Source organism: Protomyctophum parallelum (assembly GCF_964188405.1).
Source record: "Protomyctophum parallelum genome assembly, chromosome: 11".
In the NCBI taxonomy this organism is placed as follows: Eukaryota; Metazoa; Chordata; class Actinopteri; order Myctophiformes; family Myctophidae; genus Protomyctophum; species Protomyctophum parallelum.
In genome coordinates, this window is record NC_139707.1 from 43,776,357 (window position 1) to 43,796,553 (window position 20,197).

The following is a 20,197-nucleotide window of genomic DNA, read 5'->3' on the forward strand; positions in this document are numbered from 1 at the left end:
CGGAAATGGTTAACGTTCCATTTGTTAAAGTGCTCCATCGAGGAGAGTGGAGTCGAGTGGGCTCTCCGAGACCGCATAGAGCGAGTGTACATCAGGTGCAGGCTCGGTGGGGTATTTTGTCTCCTCGTAGGGGATTTCCGCATCACGTGTACATGTTTTTTTTCCTTCTCCAGTGACATAAGTCCGCCTCCTCCACATGTGGCACAAAAACACTGCTTGAAACCCGATACTATGCACCTCCCCACCCCATCCACTAGCTGCCAGCCGGCTGACTGGCTGAAGTCACACATGCACGCACTGTTCAACTGTTTGTTGAAGAGACACATTTTCGCTGAATGAATAGAGCTTCAGAATGATAAAGTAGCCTATCTAGCCTACTTATGTGAAAGTGAAAGGACCACAACAAGTCACTGGCTTTATTGCATTGTGTGATATAAGCATAATAAAAGTAAGCTATATAAATTAGGCCGGCTATATTGTGCGCACCTCAAAAGCTATAGTTAATTTATCTCTGTGCATGCCTGAATGCACAGACTGCTATGAATGACGGTGACAAATTGACAAAAATGTATTTATTTATATGTGGACTGAACTGAATATGTAAGTCAGAGAGACTATACCTAATTCCTGTTATAGTGTCTGTTATTTGCAAAGACCGCGGAGGAGGACTGACTGTCGGAGGAGGGGTGATTTATACGTGTGCGCATCCTGGCACTTATTCACTATTTCAGGAATAAATAGCCTTGCATTGCACATCATGTTACCAATACATACACATTGGCCTCGGACCCTCGGTTACATGTACAAAATGATGAATTGTCTATTCTGTAGACTGTACGGCTCTGTTCGGAGTTCCAGTGATCCAGCTGTGTGACACTCCACCACTTTTGCTTTGGCAATGTTAACGTATGTTTTCCCATGCCAATAAAGCCCTTTGAATTGAATTGATACACGTCATTAGTGATCGCGGAATGTGCCGTCGCTTTGAAATGACAGCGTAGTACATTCCGATTCTAGAGGAACATTCGACCACCACTCTGTCCTCGCATAGAATCCTCTCCTCCTCCTCGCTGGGGGCGGAGCCGAGGAGCGAGTGGAGGACGTGAGGAGAGTGAGCGAGTGTTTAAGTTGCGGTATTGGAATTTAGTTTAGGGGTATGAATGCTCCATAGTGAGTGAACTATTTGAATGCACCGTTCGTCTATACTAGACAAACCAAAGTTAAAAAAATACTTGTTCTTCCACTTTTATTGGCCTTTTAGAAAACAATGCAAACATTCAATTAAAACCTTATTAAACCGCTACATGGATTAACATTTCTAGATGGAGAAAATGTTAACATACTTTTGACTTCATATAATGTACATCTTCAAAACAACAGTACAGGTTGGCTTAGGTATGTCCCAAACTTGACAGCATGCACCGTCTATGAGCGAGTACCTCTGGTATTGGCAAACCCATCGAATTCACAGCTGGAAAGGCACATGAAAATTTGGCATGGGTATTTTTGCCATCTTTAGTTAAATTGGGATTTCTCTCTAGACTTCAGTCCAGTCACTTTCCCTTATGTAACAAAAATCCAAGTTGCGTTTTAAGCTAATTCGCTATCGAGAAGGACAATGTTGTAATCTCTCAAGACCGATACAGGAAAGAAAAGAAAAGAAAAAGGGTTCCCAGATTGCTCATGTTGAGTCACCAGAACATCATCTCGACATTACAGTTAATCCTCCATTACAGAGACATCCTGAGAAAAGTTCAACCCCCTCAGTAAACAGTTATGAGGTTTTAGTCTCAATTAACGACCTTTGTGCGCGTGTAGTACCAGCAAATATATGGGTGGGCAGCAGTCTCAGTGCAGCACATACAGTAACACCCCGTTATTAGTTCACTTAACCTGGTCAACAAGGACACCTCAACTAAATCACACCAAGCTGGACTTTGTATCCAAGGTCCAACCATTAAAGAGCACAACTCCTTACACTTGCTTGTTTGAGGCCGATAGTCCCAGTGGACTCTTTGCAGATCTCTACTGTATGCACTCTTGGGCTGTGTGTTGACTTACAATATAAAACACTGGAAGGTTTCTCGTCTTCACAGAAGGGGATAGAATAGAACCATATATTCCCTTTACACTGAAGTAACAACAGCTCCTTTAAGACAAGACCACTAAAATGGCCACAAAAAACAAAATCTGATAAACAATAAAGAACAATTATTCCAATGCCTGCACAGAAAGAAAATCCCTCAAAATTCCATTGTCAGAAATCAATAAATAATATCTATGCTTCAAGCTAAACTACACACCAAGAAGCAAGCGAAGATTGTAGTTTGTGGAATATCTGACCTACGGTTCTATGGGTACTATAGAGCCAGCCAACACTGAACCCCTTCCTTACAAGGTGTAAGTAAACAGCTTTTGGTTGGTCCAATTACGATCTCTCACCAAACGTCCCATTTTGTACAAAGAGCAAGTCAGTCAAGAAGGCGCATATCACCATCAAGAAAACCCCCATAAAGGTAGTAATGACATTTTTCTAGTGTTTAGGATACAGGCAAATGGAGTGGGAGCAGCAAGGTTTCATACTATAGACATACAGGTGGTTTCATAGACACAGAAGAAAGGGGGGGCAAGGTAGTGGGATGAAGATGGGCAGGGGGGTGGGGTAGTGTCAGTCTTTTAAAATAGTGGTTAATTGCATGGGGTGGGATAGCGCTCTCTCTGGCATCTGGCCACATGACGGAGAGTGACCTCAAATGGTCTGGTAGCCAGCGTGACTCCTCTTCCTGCCGATGAGGTAGGCCACGAGGACAATGAGGACAAGGCCGGCCAACGCTGCACCGACTATGATGGGGATCAACATGTCGTCTTCATCCAGCTGACATTCCTCAGCTTGTGAGAGTGAAAGGAGACAGAGGAGTACAAATAAGTTGACTATGATGGGAGCCATCTTTAAGCCCCCCCCCCCCCCTTTTGGTTGATCATGGTTGTAAAGCAAAGATCCCTTTCCTATAACCAACTTTCAATGAATAGTTTAGATTTTAACCTAGTCATATCAAACGTTAAAATATTTAAGGTGTTTTTTTATTTCAAATTTTAGTTATAGATGGAAAGTATAATGTATTATGGTGTATATATGTCTTATTAGCCACAGATTAATTTCGAATTAGGCTATAGGATTCAGTATCAGTGTCATTTATTTGATTTCACACGAGAGCTAGTTCCATCCATGGTAAGATAAGAGACTTTCTGTGAAGGCTGTGTAGTCTTTAAATTAAGGTTTACGATTTACAAGATTTTATAAAAATAGATTGAGCCATTCGCCACATATACAATTTTTAACTAAATGTGTATAAAAAGCATGTCATCTTTGGCCGGTTTTGACAGCCCTAGTTGCTACTTTTACATTAAGCCAGATTCCCCAACACAGACCTGTGTAAGTACAACTTAATACAGGGCAAGAACTGTAGTGTGTGGAAGATGACATTGCCAAACCGTTTTGACCTCCTTTAAACAGCTATAGTTTAATGTTTGTGTTGTCTGAACACAAACATTAAATGCCATTGACAATGAATGGAGAATTTATGTCATTGTGTCTGAGCAAATCGGCATATGTATGGGAACCCTTGGCCAATAAGGGACCACCATTCTTGATGATGTACGATGATTAGAGCGCCCCTCACTTCACACAGGTGTGATTTATTACCCCCTTTTTTTATTGAGTGGTGCAACCACTCCAAGGAACAGCAATGTCCGTCCCTCCCCATTATGTTTAGGGTACCAATAGGGGCAAAAGTGGCACTGTTGTGCTAGAAACAGAGAGAGGTAGTGTTGCACTATTGCCTGCCAATTACATGTGGAGGAGCGTGCATGCATGCGCAAGAGCGAGAGAGCGAGAGAGAAGTCTGCTAACACAGTAAGTCTGTCATTTCTCGACTGTTTCGGATGCAGGGCGGCTTGCCGGAACTGGGCCAGCACCCTGGGCACGTTCATGAGAGTCTGGATGTTCCGGGGACCCCCTGGGGACGGCCACACGGAGTTGCACCACTCAGTTCACACGGGTGTGATTTTCTTTTTCATCATGTTTTGACTTCTTGGCCAGATTTTGTGAAATTTGTGAAATATCCTGCCTATACTTAAAATCTCAATGTATTTTTACTGGTGAAATAAAGGTTATAAATAATTAACCTTGCAATAAGGCAAAACACATATGGAACTAAAAGCAAGTGTGTAACGTGGCTATAATTGGACCTTTTGAAAACGATGATTCAATTATAATATTGAACGCACGGTCAAAAATCTTGAAAGCATATATACCTGCACCAAACTGGTCTCCATTGATGCCAAAGGGCTGCACTTGCAGCTGGAAGGTGTTGATGGAGAAGCTCTGGACCACATCCAAGGTCTGCTCCTGATGGCACATGTATGAACGGCCCAGGGTTCCCTGCAGGTAGTCCAGACTACCGTTAGTGGCTTTGAAGGGTGCTGTAGAAAAGGAGAAACAAAAAGAAAGTGAAAAAGGGGGCCAGGAAAATGCACAAGACAGAACAAATTGTTTGGGACACAATGGATGCCCACTACACAAGATATCCATTTGGCAGATTAGGGTTCGAAGAGGGTTACAAAATGTATGCATGTGTATTATTCATGCCATGTTTACTCACCACTCATGTCTGGCCAGTCTGCTGACACTGACACTCCACTTAAGTGGTACTTGCTGGTTGTAGCATTCTGAGGGTAAAGAATCAATGACAGTCACATGACATTCAAACAAGCAATAGTTACTTGCATGGTCTGAAGCTGCCATTTAGTGGTGCTTAAGAGTAAGTGAAATTTTCCTTGACAGCACTTTTTTTATTATCCTAGGTGCCGATAGCAGACATTCTGACATGAATGTGACACACACACACACACACACACACACACACACACACACACACACACACACACACACACACACACACACACGATGTGTATGTTTATCGGCATAGTTTGACTGCATTAATAATGAAGATAGGTCTGCTTAAATCTACTGCTTTGCATACAATTCTGAAGTTTAAAACACGTTTAATTAAAAACTATCTGGCAAAGATATCTCCTCTCCTACAGAATTGTCGCTGCTAGTAGTGTGCATTAGAGAATTCAAGTGCCGCTTAAATAATTATGGGACATTTATCTCAGTTAAGATCCTAAGCCAAAGAAGAAAAAAAAGACAATTCTAACACACTCAGGACGACGGAGGATGAACGCTACCACACAGAACTTGTTTCTTCCCGTTCATTTAGTCACAAGAGTAATTAATTGTAAGACAAAAAGACAAAGGAGCTCACCAGTAAGAACACAAATGTGAGTTTGGTTTGGTCTGCTGTTAAAACCAGAGAGGCACTGTCTGCCTCACATGAACCAGTGCTCTTCGTTATATTTGGCTGAAGATTCACCAAATCCAACACGGTCTGCAAGTACAAAAGAGAGCAGGACATACAATATTATCACCAGTGTTTCCATGCGTTTAAGCAGGTGGACTTGTTACCCTCGACACAGAAGGCCTGGGCCGTGGCTCAGCGGTCCAGGCACCTTGGCTGGTAATACAGTCTGAGTCTGGCAGTGTGCTGCAGGTTCGACTCCCAATCCAGACGGCCTTTACTGCATGTCACCCCCACAGAAGCACATTGATGTTGTGGCTCCAAGCACTTTACTCTGCCGGACAGTATTGGTGGAGGAAGCACAAAAGGTTTTAGGGGGATTCCTTGGAAATCTTTGCACATGCTCAAAGAGTGTTTTCTTTTTTGTGCTGGACAAAAGTTTTGGTCATGCAACCATTATCAGTGCCCTGACAATGGAAAGACGGAAACTCATTCCTGGTGAGACTACCTCACCTGCAACCAACCAGTGAATTAAGGACAAAAAAGGTGCTAACAGTTTACCCAAAATCTGCAGTGGATAGAACATAATTATGGATTTTAAGGGGTATGTCTAGTTTGCGTCCGAGCATAGACATGGTAACGCCCCACCTGCCTCTGATTGGCCTACAGACACTGCCCGTCTTGACTTCCAGAGATGCGAGGATTAGTTACTCCGTTGGGAGAAATACTACAAGAGAATGACAGCTTGGCATGCATGACAGAATGCAGCCTTGTAACTAACTTGTACGTTTTCTTTTTGTAGAAGAGGCAAACTAATATTAATATACTAAAAAGGATAAAAGATGAAGGGCAAAGTCTGGCAGTGTGCCGCGGGTTCGACTCCCGATCCCGACGGCCTTTACTGCATGTCACCCACCCCATCTCTCTCCCAATTTCCTGTCAGCCTACTGTCTGTCCCATTTACAGAGCTCCATCAAGTCCTTGCACTTCAATCTATCTCGACTACTGAGGGAGTACAAATACTGTAAATAAAGACTTTAGTTATTAAACTTCGGTCCCTGAAGAGTCAAAGAATGCAAAGAGTTTTTTTTTCTTCCCGAGGTTGAGAATCATTAGTTTGCAGATTTGTGTAGGTGTTACAGTTTGATTGTTCTGAATATCTTTTTAATAAGACACAATGGTATAATACTAGTTACCCAGAATGCTGTGCAAAGATGAATCAGTAACAATAGCCAGACATCAGCTTGGCTGTTGTGTTCATTTTTAGAGGCACAGGAGTACCCAGCCAGCCCAAATCATGTTAGTAATCCTGAATAATATTCATTTCTGCAATGTTTTGGTCAAGTCAAGTGCATTAATTAGGAGAAATTGCACAACTACAATTTATAGGAAAAAGTATGCGTGTGTATGTGTGTGTGTGTGTGTGTGTGTGTGTGTGTGTGTGTGTGTGTGTGTGTGTGTGAGCACACACCTTATTCTGGGTGGCAGAGCTGAAGGAGATGTTGATCTGTAAGCCCATGCGTGCCATCAGACAAGCAGTTCCATTACTGGTCTTGACTGTGTAATTGCCCGTTTCTGGTCTTCCTGGGTTGTTGAGGAGAGGGGTAGTGATTTGCGGAGAACCAGTGGGTGGGGCATCAGTGGCAAAGCTCTGGTGAAAGGTGGCAGCTGATGTTGGGAGGACAAATGGGGTCATTGGAGTTAATGCAATATACTGTAGTGCAGGTGAATTAACAACCCTAATTTGTACCATTAAACCCTGAACAGTAAAGTGAAATCTATGTCATGTGTTGTGGCAGACTTTAGTGCTTGTGGTGCCGTCTACAAAGATGACAAATTATGAAATTTAGTCATGTTAAATTCTTGTCATGATGGAGGTTAAAACTAGATTTAAACAATGATTTAACTTGTGAGATGGTCACATGAACATTCCCCAAGTTACAAGTATCCAATGATCACCGAGAGAGGAATTCCAAAACCTTCAAAATGTGACAAGAGTGACAATTACACAAACTATCGTAGACGCCCTATGCGTTGCACAACAGTAAGAGGAGCCTTGTGATGAACATACTCGGCTCATATTGAACTCAGTCAAACCCGGGTAGTAAAGCTTGTCTGCTGCCCTCTAACATATGCAATTATGCGTACATCAAAGAATACGATGAACAGCTTTATTCTTTGGATTTCACCGTATAACCCTTTTCTTTGTTAATACATCTTGCCTTGTATACTTTACAATTTGTACTCCGCCTCAGTAATATTGTGCTGTTCTGTTGACAAATATGGTATGTGATGCATGTACACTAGTATGCATGCATGTTGGGCAGTAATGTATGGATCGTATGCATGTACTGCATGTACAGCTCAGGCCCAGGACAAAGTAACACAATAGTGTGACTAATAAGTCTGTGGTTATTTAAAGGTCAATAATTGAATATTCAACTTGGGCATGATACGTGTCTGAAAAAGACCATGGGTACGAGAGAGAGAGAGAGAGAGAGAGAGAGAGAGAGAGAGAGAGAGAGAGAGAGAGAGAGAGAGAGAGAGAGCAATTAATACATCATCAATGCCTGCATTCGTTTAAAAAATAAATAAATAAATAGTAAACAAAAGAGCAGGAATTGTGCCTTATTGCCTTGCCTGCCATATTATACTTAGGTGCCAATATCATATGTGATCTGAATCTGATCTGTAGGGTCTACTACTATGTGCTAAAATGACACCACAGGCAAAACAAGTGTCATCATCTGTTAGGCATCTGGCCTACCGTATGACTTGTTGAGTAACCTAACCTATGACGACTATGTGACTATGTGTACCAGTAGGGGCAATAGTGGCACTGTTGTGCCAGAAACAGAGCTGCACTGTTGAGAGAGAGAGAGAGAGAGAGAGAGAGGAGTTGCATCACTCAGTTCACACGGGTGTGATTTTCTTTTAGTTGGTCATGTTCATCAGCTCTCCTGAAGATGGCGGTAGCGAAACCAGTTGAGTTTAGTCCACAAATCAACCTAATGATTATGATTGTACTCCTGCTACTCCACTGTAGTAGTAGCATAATGAGTAGTAGTAGGGTAAATCTGTCGAAGCAAGCAACCGTTGCCCGTCCAATTTCAGAAAGTGAATTAAACTATTGAAATTTTGAAGGTATTCGTGCGCACTTTTTTGCCCTGGCCTTTATAAAAGACTTGCATTTTCTAAAGCTTTTTTTTTAGCAAACGACAAAGATAAATGTACTCGCACAACAGAAACGACAAGACTTTTCAGTTGAAAACATACGTCAATTTTGTTATTAAAGAGAAGGGGAAAAAATCACTTAAAATACTTTAAAAAAAACGACATCGTGCGACGGTGCCGCCGACAACAGCCGATCTGCAAGCTCAACGCGCGTTGCACCGCGACGCGCTGTGAGCTTGTAGATCGGCTGTTTTCAGGGCGCGACACCGTCGTGCACCGAAATATACAGAGGCCGCTGGTCATCACCACAGCTGGAGAGGAATGTAGACATATTAGACAACAATTACACTCACCTAATAGCACAATGAACAGCCCGAGAAGGCAGCTTGGCGTGTCGCAGTGACTGCGCTGAAGCTTCATGTTGGTTTATTAGTTTGTTTGGTTCCGTGTTCCTCAATAAACAACAACAAACCCGACGTCAACGTTGGATGCTAGTTTGTTTGCTTGCTATGCTAGTAGCGTCACAACGAGAAAGTCCCAAGGCAAGGTAAAAAAATAATAATAAAAACTACGTTGGCAAATAACGAGGTTCCAGCTAAACTAGAAGATCACACATGCATATTGGGATTCCGATGTAATTTCTAGGCTCTCTCGCTTGTGGTTTAAAGTAATAATAATATGGGTTAGAGGTTGTCCTGCTCGCCGCTGATGATACAGAAAATCAGAAATGACTTCAGAATCATGTGATTAAGAACCGCCCAGATGAAGTCACATGATTAATACAGAGGAACTAGTTGCTCTGGTTTTGCATTAGCTCATCATTGTCAATTTGGCACCCGATTGGTACTCACGCGTTTGAAGACTGTCCCTTTGGTATATTTTTTATTTAGTTTTAGATAATAAATTATGAATGCTTTGCATGATAGGCCTACTATATTTTGTGTTAATTCATTAGGGAAAAGTTGAAAACAAGAAAGCATGCTGATGTTTAAATGACCAAACAGACGTGTTTATTTTTGTATGTGTATGATGATTGGATTGCTAAAGACTCAAGAAAGAGTTTCATTTCACGTAGGCCAGGAATCCCAGGATGCAATCAGTCAGATGACAAAGGTCATGGTATTTTGACGTGCCAGTGTGAAAAAACATTCTCCTCTCGTTGCGGTTGTGCAAGCTACCACTCTAGTCTGCACTCTGCACCTCGGCGCCCTCCTTGCAATTTCACCACCTGTGCTCTCTCTGTCTGGTCTGTACTGTAGGCCTACTGTACTGTACTCTAAATAAATGTACCTTGCTGTCTCTCGAGCACTGAACCTGTGCTCAAACTTCTTCAGTCCAAGGTGGTAGGCTACTTTGTCTTTTTCATCACTGATAATTGCAATAAAATAAGCAATACTTGCTAAAAAATAATATCACTTATGCCGATATCTCATTTGACTGACCAGTGACCAGTTGAAACATTTTAAACCCATTTACAGTAGAAAAAATAAATAAATCATAGTTTGGCTTTGCAGGGCAGCATAGTTCTCTGTACTATTCAATTCAATTCAATTCAACAGGCTTTATTGGCATGACATTTTGATTTTACAAGTGTTGCCAAAGCACAATCACAGGTGACAAACAACAACATAACATAATATCAATGACATGAAAAATAAAATAAAAATAAAGCAGGTGGTGCAGAAAATAAAACATGGCATACTGTATGCCACTACTGGTTGTCCCTTTTCTTTTGACAGGAATTGACATATTTTGCAGCCAAAACTGCACATTCTTTCTGTTCCCCCAGAAGGAGTGGTAATTTTTCCCTTTCTGTCATACTTCGGAATTCTGGGAAATTTGTTTCAAATTTTGGGAAGAACTCCTCTCTAATATTTGTGTAGTTTTTACATTGTGTTAAAAAGTGTAACTCTGTCTACTCTATAGCTCCGTCATCACAGTGACAGCACAGCCTCTCCTCTCTGGGCAGCCAGGTCTGTCTGTCTGCCCTTCTCTATTGCCAGACTATGATCACTCAGTCTGTACATTGTCAAAGTCTTTCTCAGGTTTTTATCAGTTACTGTGGTTAGGTAGTCTCTGCCACAGTATACTGTCTGTTTAGAGTCAAATATGTTTCTTGTTTGTGTTGTGATTGTGTGAGTTCGTTCCAATATGTGATGTATTTATCTTTTTCTTTAGTTATAATTTGGTTAGGTCTAATTCTCTTATGTGCTCAGCCCTGAATACACATTTCTAGTTTCTCTGTGTCCTACATTCGCAGCCCTATGTGTTCTATGTTCTCTGCCGGGCCCTATGTTGCAGCCCTGTGTCTTCTGTTCTAGGTTCTCTGTTCTGTATGAAAGGTGCTATATAAATTGCCTTGCCTTGCCTTGCCTTGCCTTGCCTTCTCTTGCCTTCTATGTTGTCAGTTCTATGTTCTAGATCGGATCATCTCCTTGGCCTTTACCTCTTTCCTGTCTCAATTGTGTGCTTTAGTAAATATACGTTTTTATAGTTGCCTTTTTAAATGCCAGTGCCAAAAAAACATTTTCATCTGCAACTGGAGATTAACTTTTATTTTACCACTGCATCAAAGTGTAGCCACCAATCACCAATTTATGGAGGAAAATATGAGACACAAAACCTTATGAATGTTAAATTAATGCTAACGGTGCAAAATAAGGAAAGTCAAAAGAGAAAAATCTGAGTGGAACAGGGCAGGCAGCGTCAGTTACAGACCTAGATCTTAGAAGTTTGTACAATGCTTTGAAGAATGGAAACCAAGACTCAGTCCATATAAGTAGGCCTATGCAGTAAATTGTGTCAGGCTAGCCACTTCCTGTGATGAGAGTGAGGGGAAACAGCGTTGTGTGTTAAAATTAGACAACAAGAAGAAACCTGTTGTCAGCCCAAAAGAGAGACATCAACCTTTACTGAAAGAAGAGAGAGACAAAGAACGAACACAATGGACAGATTGAGGATGACTATGTTAGTGCTCTTCTTGGTCTTGTCGCTTGTATCATCTTCAGGTAAGTGTAGCAGACACAAAGGTGTTTGTACGAAAAGGGGGACATATATTTATTATAAAGACAGCAAGGGGGGGGGGGGGGGGGGGGGTTCTTGAAGGTGTTTGATAAAGATATAGGATTTTTATTCTTGAAGGTGTTTGATAAAGATATACGATTTTTATAGAATCCAACATCCCATTTGCTCATTTAGAGCCTCTGCATGTGCATCCATTCTTTGTTGTTTGGAGATGGGTTTGGAGCAAACAGTCCCCTTTTCTGCTCACCAAATAGCAAGATAATTGAAGCAAAGCACTTTGCTGTGGAACAATATAGATTTTTGAGACTATACTATAAGGAAAATAAATCTAAAACATTGTAGACGGGCAGAGCAATAACATGTACAATAACAGTGCAAACATAAATATTTTTTATTTTAGTAGAACACAATAGAATCACTGGAATCCATGTGAAAATACAGAATTAATAAAATAATGACAATTTATTGTATGTATTCTCTATATTTAATTTGTTTTAAATGTAATTAATAGTATTAGTTACAGGGTTTTAACAATAAACAATAATAACTGAACTGTAGTAACTTAAATTATCGAGGGGAAAAAAGTTAATAATTATTATTTAATTTAAGTTACTACAGTAACAGTTGACTAGTGCTACAGTTGACTAGTGTTATTATTAATTTATTAACATCAGTGCATTTTAGTACACCTTGGCAAGAACTATATACAGAGGTTTATTTAGAGAGTTATTAAGAGACGTTTCACAGACTTAAAAGTTAGACTTATTAATACATATGAAAACAGTTTATTCTGTCTAGATTAATTTGTGAGACTGCTGCTGCCCTTCCAGCCTGTTGGCATGGCAAAGATAATAACATACAGTAAAAATCACTTGGAATGTCCCTATCAGATAGAATCCAAATACAGTTGGTGCAATTACTCCAAATTTCCCCAAACCTCATGTGTTCCAGGGCATCATAAATTTGGCATTGCTGCCCTGATCCCATGATCGCAAGATGATCTGTAATTATTTCCTAATTCAGGACAATCAAACATTTACACACACGCGCACGCACGCGCACGCACACACACGCGCACACACACACACACACACACACACACACACACACACACACACACACACACACACACACACACACACACACACACACCCACACACACCCACACACACACACACACACACACACACACATACACACACACACACATGGACAATACGTATACATACATATATACATACTGTATAAACAAAGACATGTGTTTATTCATGTTATGTATATGTTTCTTATATCTTATATCTACTGTATGTCCTAGTCATGCTTTTTGGTCAAATTGTTATTTTCTGTACTACATGTTCTGTAGAGGCCCTAGGATTCAAGGATGCAGAAATCTGTTATGTTCTGGATGGGATTCTGCTTGTTTATTGTGTCCTTGCCACTGGGTTCTTCTTCAAAGAGAAGGTAAGCAACAGTAACATAAACGTTAGTCCATAAAAAATTGGGATTGAAGCGAAGACAATGATACAGTGTAGCCTCCTGACACTCTTGTTTTAGGCATGGCATTATATGCAAAGAAATATTAAACCACTTGAACACCCAACACCCTTTATTCTGGGGGGAACATTGGCCAGAAATAGCAGATCTACAAGCTCACAACACGTCGCGTGTTGTGAGCTTGTTGGTCTGCTGTTTCACGAAAGAATATAGGGTTTAAGTGTAATAGAAAATGAATGAATACTTTATGCAAACAGCACAAGATACATAATAGATCTTCTATTTGTGCTACTTTTGAAAATAGGGCTCAAGTGGTTAACCTTACACAGTAAGTTAGAGTATGTTTGTAAAAATACAAAGGTGTGATTTCACAGGAAATGTTTTGTTCTTGTCCCCTCTCATCTCTGTGCAGATTTTGTTTCTTAGGAGAGATTCAACACCTGTACGTATACTTACATAATTTCTATACACAATAAAATCCTCAGTGTTAATGTTTTTCTGGCTGTTGCAGGTGCTGATTATGCAGAGGTTATAGTCAGGCAACCGATAATTAGAAACGCTGGAAATTCAAACGATGAGATTTTTTTAATAATGTAACATTCTCATAATAAACAATATTTATGTACAGTACATTTTGAAAATAGGTGTTTGAACAGCTAACATTCAGAAACCATCCAGTAGATAAGGTTTTGTAATGTAAGCACTGAAGAAATCCACCTTATACAAAAACAAATAAAAGCATACATGTATATATCATAGTCGATATTCATTTATTTCACAGTTAACAGTGTAGACTAGAGGCCTCCAGAGCATAGTTGGCTGTGAATAGACATTTACGATGTAAATGTATAGGTCAATGCCAGTAAGACGCCTGGGAGCGACCTCGCTCGCTGGCGCTTTGGAATGGGGGGTCAGATCATCATATCCGCCTGGGTGACAGCAGACTGCTGGGCGAGCACTGGCGCTTTTGCATGGGGGTCAGATCAACATATGGAATGAATTCTGTACTGGCCATATATGGAGCGTGTCTTGAGTGTACAGGGTTTGATGAGGGCACAGGTAGGGCCGGGCCTTAATCTTCGGGCCTGTTGAGTGCTCTAGTTTTTGCCGGGCGCTGCTGCACAAATAACTTTGGGGCAGGCCCGGCTAGAGTTAAAATGGACAGATATCAGTCAAAAGGGAGACATCGAAGAGGAAGGATGGATGGGGAAGGATGAACATAGGGAATGTCAGAACAGGTTCTGCGTTCTTATATCTATATACTAATATTGATGACATTAGGGATCTCCATATATGGGCTTAATTGCGACATTGATGATTTACTATCATCCCTGATGATGTCATAGTGATGTCACGAGACCTGGGCACAATATATGACGTGACGTGACAAATTGAGTGACAAAATTGAGTGTGACATGACGTGACAAAAACGCACGGTTTCATAGTTACCGTACAGTATGTACAACTAGCAACTTCCTCCATTAGTGATGTCATGGTTCTTCATAACTAGAATGCTGCTTTTTCAGCAGTTATGGACAGATTCTATCATTTAGTTGTCCTTACTGTTGCCCTAAATAACTGAATAGTAGCCATATGACATGGTTCACAATCCTCTGTGATACAACTTTAACTTAAAAGACACTGATGTCATGTGTTTTTCAATATTTTCTTCCCCAGGCCAAGGGCACTGATTCTGAACAGGGACTTGAATTAAAGGTGAGTGAGTCATTTCCATTGAAAATACCATTACATTAAACCATTCATTCCCATTAGTCTAAATTTAATTATTATAATCCTGCTGCTATTTCGTCTACAGAAAAAAACTCGCAAGGAGAAGAAAGCACAAATATATGAGGTAATCAGTTATTCTCATCCAAGTTATTCTCATGCTATCAAAAGATTGCAAACAAAAAGTAACAAAATAAACTGTTGATTTAAATCAGTTATTATCAAAGTGGGGTATGGGGACCCTTGGGGGGTTCCAGGGGGTCCTCAGCTAAATGATTGACAGTTAGGAACCAAATGGACCGTCACATCTGTAACTCAGAGATTGTACAAATGGAACCAAACAGACCCTTACAGGCTGCAATTCGGAACTGGCCTCTGTAAAAAATCCAAGCCTATTACCATAAATGCACCCCCAAACTGCTTACTGTCCTCTTCTTGCTCTCTTTTTTTTGTATTATACAGTAGTATTGTATATTTGTCTGTCACTAAATTATTCTATGAATTGAATACTACCCAATGGAAACAAGCCATATAGTGCTTTCTTGGGTTCAATCCTTGTAGCATTTCATTTGTATTAAACTGTACTCTTCTGTGCATTTTTTTTGCAAACTGTTAAAAAAGTATTCAATCAATAAATCAATGAGCCCAGGTTGTGGCGTAACCGTCTGGGCACCCGACTGGTAATCCAGTCGCAGTGTGCCGCCGGTTCGACTCCCGAGCCCGACACGGCCTTTACTGCATGTCACCCCCCCATCTCTCTCCCGTTTCCTTTCAGCCTACTGTCTGTCCCTTTAAAAACCAATAAAAGGCATAAGCCTTAAAAAATAAAAAAATCAATGAGCAAAAAAACCCCAAAACATTTGTATCAAGATACATTAATAATTACTGAGTGTAATTTTGATTCGCTTATACGGGCCACCAATATTTTATTATGCAATGATGCAAGTTATGTTTATTAACAGCAGTAATAGTGTATGTTGTGAAATAAAACACCATGGTTTCATCCTGAGTCTGCACCCCCGGCCTAGATTTAGACCACTGGCGTGTGTGCTCAATGTGCTCTACTGCATCATGACAAATTCTTGTCAGGTGGTGTGAACTGGTTAAGTTAAGTATCCCACAACTTCCTCGGGGGCCGTGCAACGAAGATACAGACTTCCTTTTCAATTCTATGAACTTGCTGGTCTATTGATTTGAGTTTGTAAGGGTAGATCAGCAATTTTCACTAGTTTGGGTCCCAGGGAGAAATCACATTTCTCTTTTGGGTCAGGTGTGTGTGTTTAAATGTGTGTGTAAAATATGTATTTAAAATACATCTTACAAAAACACTTCCCATGTTTGCACTTGCAAAACATTCTAAATCCTCTTTCAGAGTCATTGATTTCATCTGTTCATAGTTTCATAGTTCATAATTTATTTATGCTTCTTCACACAATGGTGTCGCTCACCAAAAATCAGACCAAGTGTGTGATGAAGTATAAATTAGGCTTCAACATCATTACTGTCCTCTTCAAATTACAACCTGATTACAACCGTGGTGAGAAAGAACAGCCTGAAAACATTCTACACTGCTCTGAGTAACAGATTTACTAGAGTTAATGTAATTGACAAAGAGAATAAGTTATTAGAATACAAAATAGCCTACCTAGTCTTTTGAAGACTGTGTTTCATCCTGGCACTCTTTAACATATTTAGAAACTACCTGGGGTGCTCACATGTGTGTGAGGGATGTGCCGATGAGACATTTTGGCCAATATCGATATTGCTGTTATGGCCGATAACCGATATTACCGATGTCGATATGATTTCATTCTGTATTGAAAATATATAATAATTTTGTCCATTCTGAAAAATACATGCAACAGCGTATCTGCACTGCAGGCTTAGGCAAGTCAGATTTAACTTAAATACCTTTTATATTTAATATTGTGAGCTTGTAGATCTGTTCAAGCCGTTACTTTGGGCTTGTTTATCTGTAAAGACAGACTGATTAATCGGACCGATTAATTAATCGGTTGATTACTCGAACCGACGCCGATTAATCTAAAAACAAACTAAAATCGGCCGATACCGATGTGTTTGCAGATTAATCTCCCCATCAATATAAAAGAGTTGTTTAAAACTAACATGCATCTGTCATTTCCTTTGCCCAGTCTCTCCAAGCAAGGGATGCGGATGCCTATGAAAGTTTGAACCCGGGGGCCACAGCTTCAGCTTCGTCTAGGCCTCCACGGGCCACAGCCTCCACTTCGGCCACAGCTTCAACTTCGTCTAGGCCTACACGCTGACGCCCCCCCCCCCCCCTTGGTCACCACGTTCAACCCAGCTTGGGCTCAAACAAGGGGTTAAATTAATTTCGCTCCTATGCCACGAAAATGTGGAACGCCCTGCGAACAGCCGTTAAGAAATGTGAATCCCTAGACTCATTCACTTACGGGTGGCTGCAATCAGAAACTGGCCCCTGTAAAATAAAATAAGAGTAAAAGGCCCCCCACCCTCCCTTTATTTCTATACTGGGACATTCTCCTTTTTTGAGGATTAACATTAAAAACGCCATTGAAATGGACAGTTTAATGTTTGTTTCGTCTGATGATTATGTCATAAAAGATATACATTGGTAGCAATGTCGGAAGATGATAACAATGCCCCTCACTTCACACGGATTTTCTAACTATGATGATTTCTTTTTTTTGCATATAAAGTGTATATTTGTATGTCTTTCAATATTTTTGATGAATTGAAAATGGAGGACCCTTATGTAAAAAAGTCTTAGTGCTTTTTCTGGGTTTTATATCCCTTTGCAGAATGGGTACAGATCAAAACAAAATTTGCTAACTGTTCATACAATTTTCAATCAATCTTGCCTTTGAGCCAAACCATCTACACTCAAGTCACCTAATGACTTATACTTTGCCACAACAGTGTTGATTTACCAGCTGAAAATCTGTTATATTATTGAACATGCAACAAAGCAAATATTTGCCTGTCCCTTTGAATGGCTTTAACATGATGCCCACTCGAGATTGGTTGAATTATTTGCTTTGCGCCATTTGTGTAGGTTCTTGCTTACACTAGAACTTCTCTACCAATATATATATATATATATATATGCTATGCACGGTATGTACACCACATTCTTCAATAAAGGCCAGCATGAATGTCAAAATCACTTGGAAAATGGTTTACTGATGTTTACAACAAAAGAGAACTGTACAGTTTACAGTAAAAGATCTTTATAGGTGTATAAAAACAAAACAAACAAAAATACAGCAGACAAATGCATAAAAAACTACTATGTATCCTGATTCACATACTTAAAATTCTACACAATCGTCCAGTTCTATGCGCACCCCCATGACCGGAGGGTTTTTATGTACGGTAGTCGGATCAGAGAAGTGTCCCCGTTCCCCCCAACCTGGTCTGTCAGGTAAGCAGTGTTGTAGTCCATATAGTGGAACCCAGGATTCCGACAATGACATATCATGAGTGTCCGAGATCCTAGAGTTCTAGTGACACAGCTGATTCACAGACTGTCCAATCAGAATATAAGGGAAAAACAATAAAACAGGGGGACACATTCCTGTAGTTTAGCCCAAGCCTCCGAGTGAGTAATAAATGTTTGACAGAATTCAGTTCTTGAGATACACAAACGGAAGTAATATACATGTTTACCTTTTTTCTTTCTTTCCTATTCTCGTTATTCTCGTTTTTAAACCATAAACGCTTGGGCTGTGAATTGATATCGCACACATGACACACCCAAAACATACAAAAATACTATATCTTTAACCTACCAATAGTAAGACAGTTCTGCAATTAGTTCCATGCTGTGACAGAAAAAAGTGATACAACAAACCAACAAGAAGTTAAACAGATTTCTTTCCCCCACTTTAGGTTTTCTCAGAAATATACCAAAATATACATCTAATCTTTGGCATTAAAAAGCCTAAAGCCAGTGCTGGGTTTGTCTCTTAATACACAAGTTGTATGAATTACTGAGGCTAGGACTAAAGCCAGTGCTGGGTTTGTCTCTTAATACACAAGTTGTATTACTGAGGCTAGGACTAAAGCCAGTGCTGGGTTTGTCTCTTAACACATAGTGTGCTGGGGTATTCTGTGAGCTCAGGCTTGGTGGTGCTGAGCTATTAACATTGGACGAAGGAACTGTTTCGGGGCCCACAGCGAAATGTTCTCTTATAGCTCAAAATCATGATTTTACCATCTTCCATTCTGGAGATATTGACCTTTTTCTAACACCTGCTTTTGCCTGCACTCTGCTCGCTTGAAAAAACAGCAGAGATATGGAAGGTTGAAGTTGACAGACATTGACAGACATATATAAAAATGAACACAAATAATATCATATACATACTACACACTGAATGAAATCCCTGAATGTCTACTTTTAGGAGGAAAACAAATACACATTGATCCCATGTACAGTTTGTCAGTAATTGGCTATTGAATGCAGCTTGCGCCCACCAGAGAGAACTTTAGAGAAGACATGGACCTGAACAACTATTATTCACAAAATAAGGCCTATAGCGACATGTACATACTATATACCGTATGAAACAGAAGACTCTCTGCTTTCATAAGAAAAAAACTAATACTGTAATAATAATAAAAATCACACCCCTGTGAAGTGAGGAGTGCAACGTTGCACTGCTCACTTCACAGGGGTGTGATATTGGAGATATTGGTCTTAGCTATATGGAAATAAATGGATGTTGTTATAAGAGCCTGATGACATGGGTGGATCTGTTGTCAGTGGTCTGAAATGTTATGTAAAGCCTCTACTGCCACCTTGTGTTTCTCACACAAAACACATCTTTATTCCCACGCTGTCTCACTCACAGGACAGTGGATTGACATGACAACGTAACAACGTAACAGTCCACTACCTGGGTTCTCAAGAGTCTCTGCAGGATTGAAGATATGAGACTGTATTTCCTCAGCAAGTACTATGAATATGCCACCACTCAGGAAAGTTGTAACCCATTCCAATGGTGCAACACCCCATTAATTTATTTGTTTTCAGCCGTTTTGGTTGTATTCACGTAATTCTGAAGATATATGAAAGTGAAGCAACCTTCGGTTTCATATTATTCAATATTTCATATTAGTTGGACACAGCTGTTTCTAAAGTTTCAATGTATTATGTTGTCGTTATACTGTGATAAGATAGTTTGGCAATGTCGGTGTGGTAATCAAGTAATTTATCCTTTAAATGTATGGGCGAGTTTGGTAAAAAGAGAAGTGACGATTGTGAGTCATATATGTTTGATGATGGTTATTGTCATATGGACTGAGGTCCATTAATGTGATGATTGTTGATGGATACAGTGCTAGTTCCTCTCTAGTTTGCCACACATCCCAGACTCTTCTCCCTTCTGGCTCCCAAACTATGGATTGAA

At 40.3% G+C, this 20,197-nt stretch overlaps 2 protein-coding genes across 2 annotated transcripts; one reads left to right on the top strand and one right to left on the bottom strand.

Annotated features, from left to right (window-relative positions):
* Window positions 1-1,235: 1,235 nt before the first annotated feature.
* Window positions 1,236-9,268, bottom strand: lamp1b (lysosomal associated membrane protein 1b). The gene is made up of 6 exons (XM_083776248.1): window positions 8,888-9,268; window positions 6,832-7,028; window positions 5,328-5,450; window positions 4,662-4,728; window positions 4,315-4,482; window positions 1,236-2,889 (listed from the first exon to the last, which is right to left on the bottom strand). Exons 1-6 carry the CDS (start codon window positions 8,952-8,954, stop codon window positions 2,750-2,752), a joined length of 762 nt encoding a protein of 253 aa, XP_083632374.1. The 5' UTR covers window positions 8,955-9,268; the 3' UTR covers window positions 1,236-2,749.
* Window positions 9,269-11,388: 2,120 nt separating this feature from the next.
* On the top strand, window positions 11,389-15,878 carry LOC310867022 (T-cell surface glycoprotein CD3 zeta chain-like; the record flags this gene model as incomplete). The annotated part of the gene is made up of 5 exons (XM_083776815.1): window positions 11,389-11,542; window positions 12,922-13,019; window positions 13,465-13,494; window positions 14,730-14,768; window positions 15,870-15,878. Exons 1-5 carry the CDS (start codon window positions 11,479-11,481, stop codon window positions 15,876-15,878), a joined length of 240 nt encoding a protein of 79 aa, XP_083632941.1. The 5' UTR covers window positions 11,389-11,478.
* Between the last annotated feature and the right edge of the window lie 4,319 nt (window positions 15,879-20,197).

What these genes read in the sequence shown, in the direction of transcription:
- lamp1b (XM_083776248.1), bottom strand. Translation starts at nt 8,954, where the DNA reads ATGAAGCTTCAGCGCAGTCACTGCGACACGCCAAGCTGCCTTCTCGGG. An exon ending in TCACATTTGTGTTCTTACTG is followed by an intron (nt 4,729 to 5,327) that starts GTGAGCTCCTTT and finishes CTTTACCCTCAG; the next exon opens with AATGCTACAACCAGCAAGTA. An exon ending in TGGAGACCAGTTTGGTGCAG is followed by an intron (nt 2,890 to 4,314) that starts GTATATATGCTT and finishes CACTCTCACAAG; the next exon opens with CTGAGGAATGTCAGCTGGAT.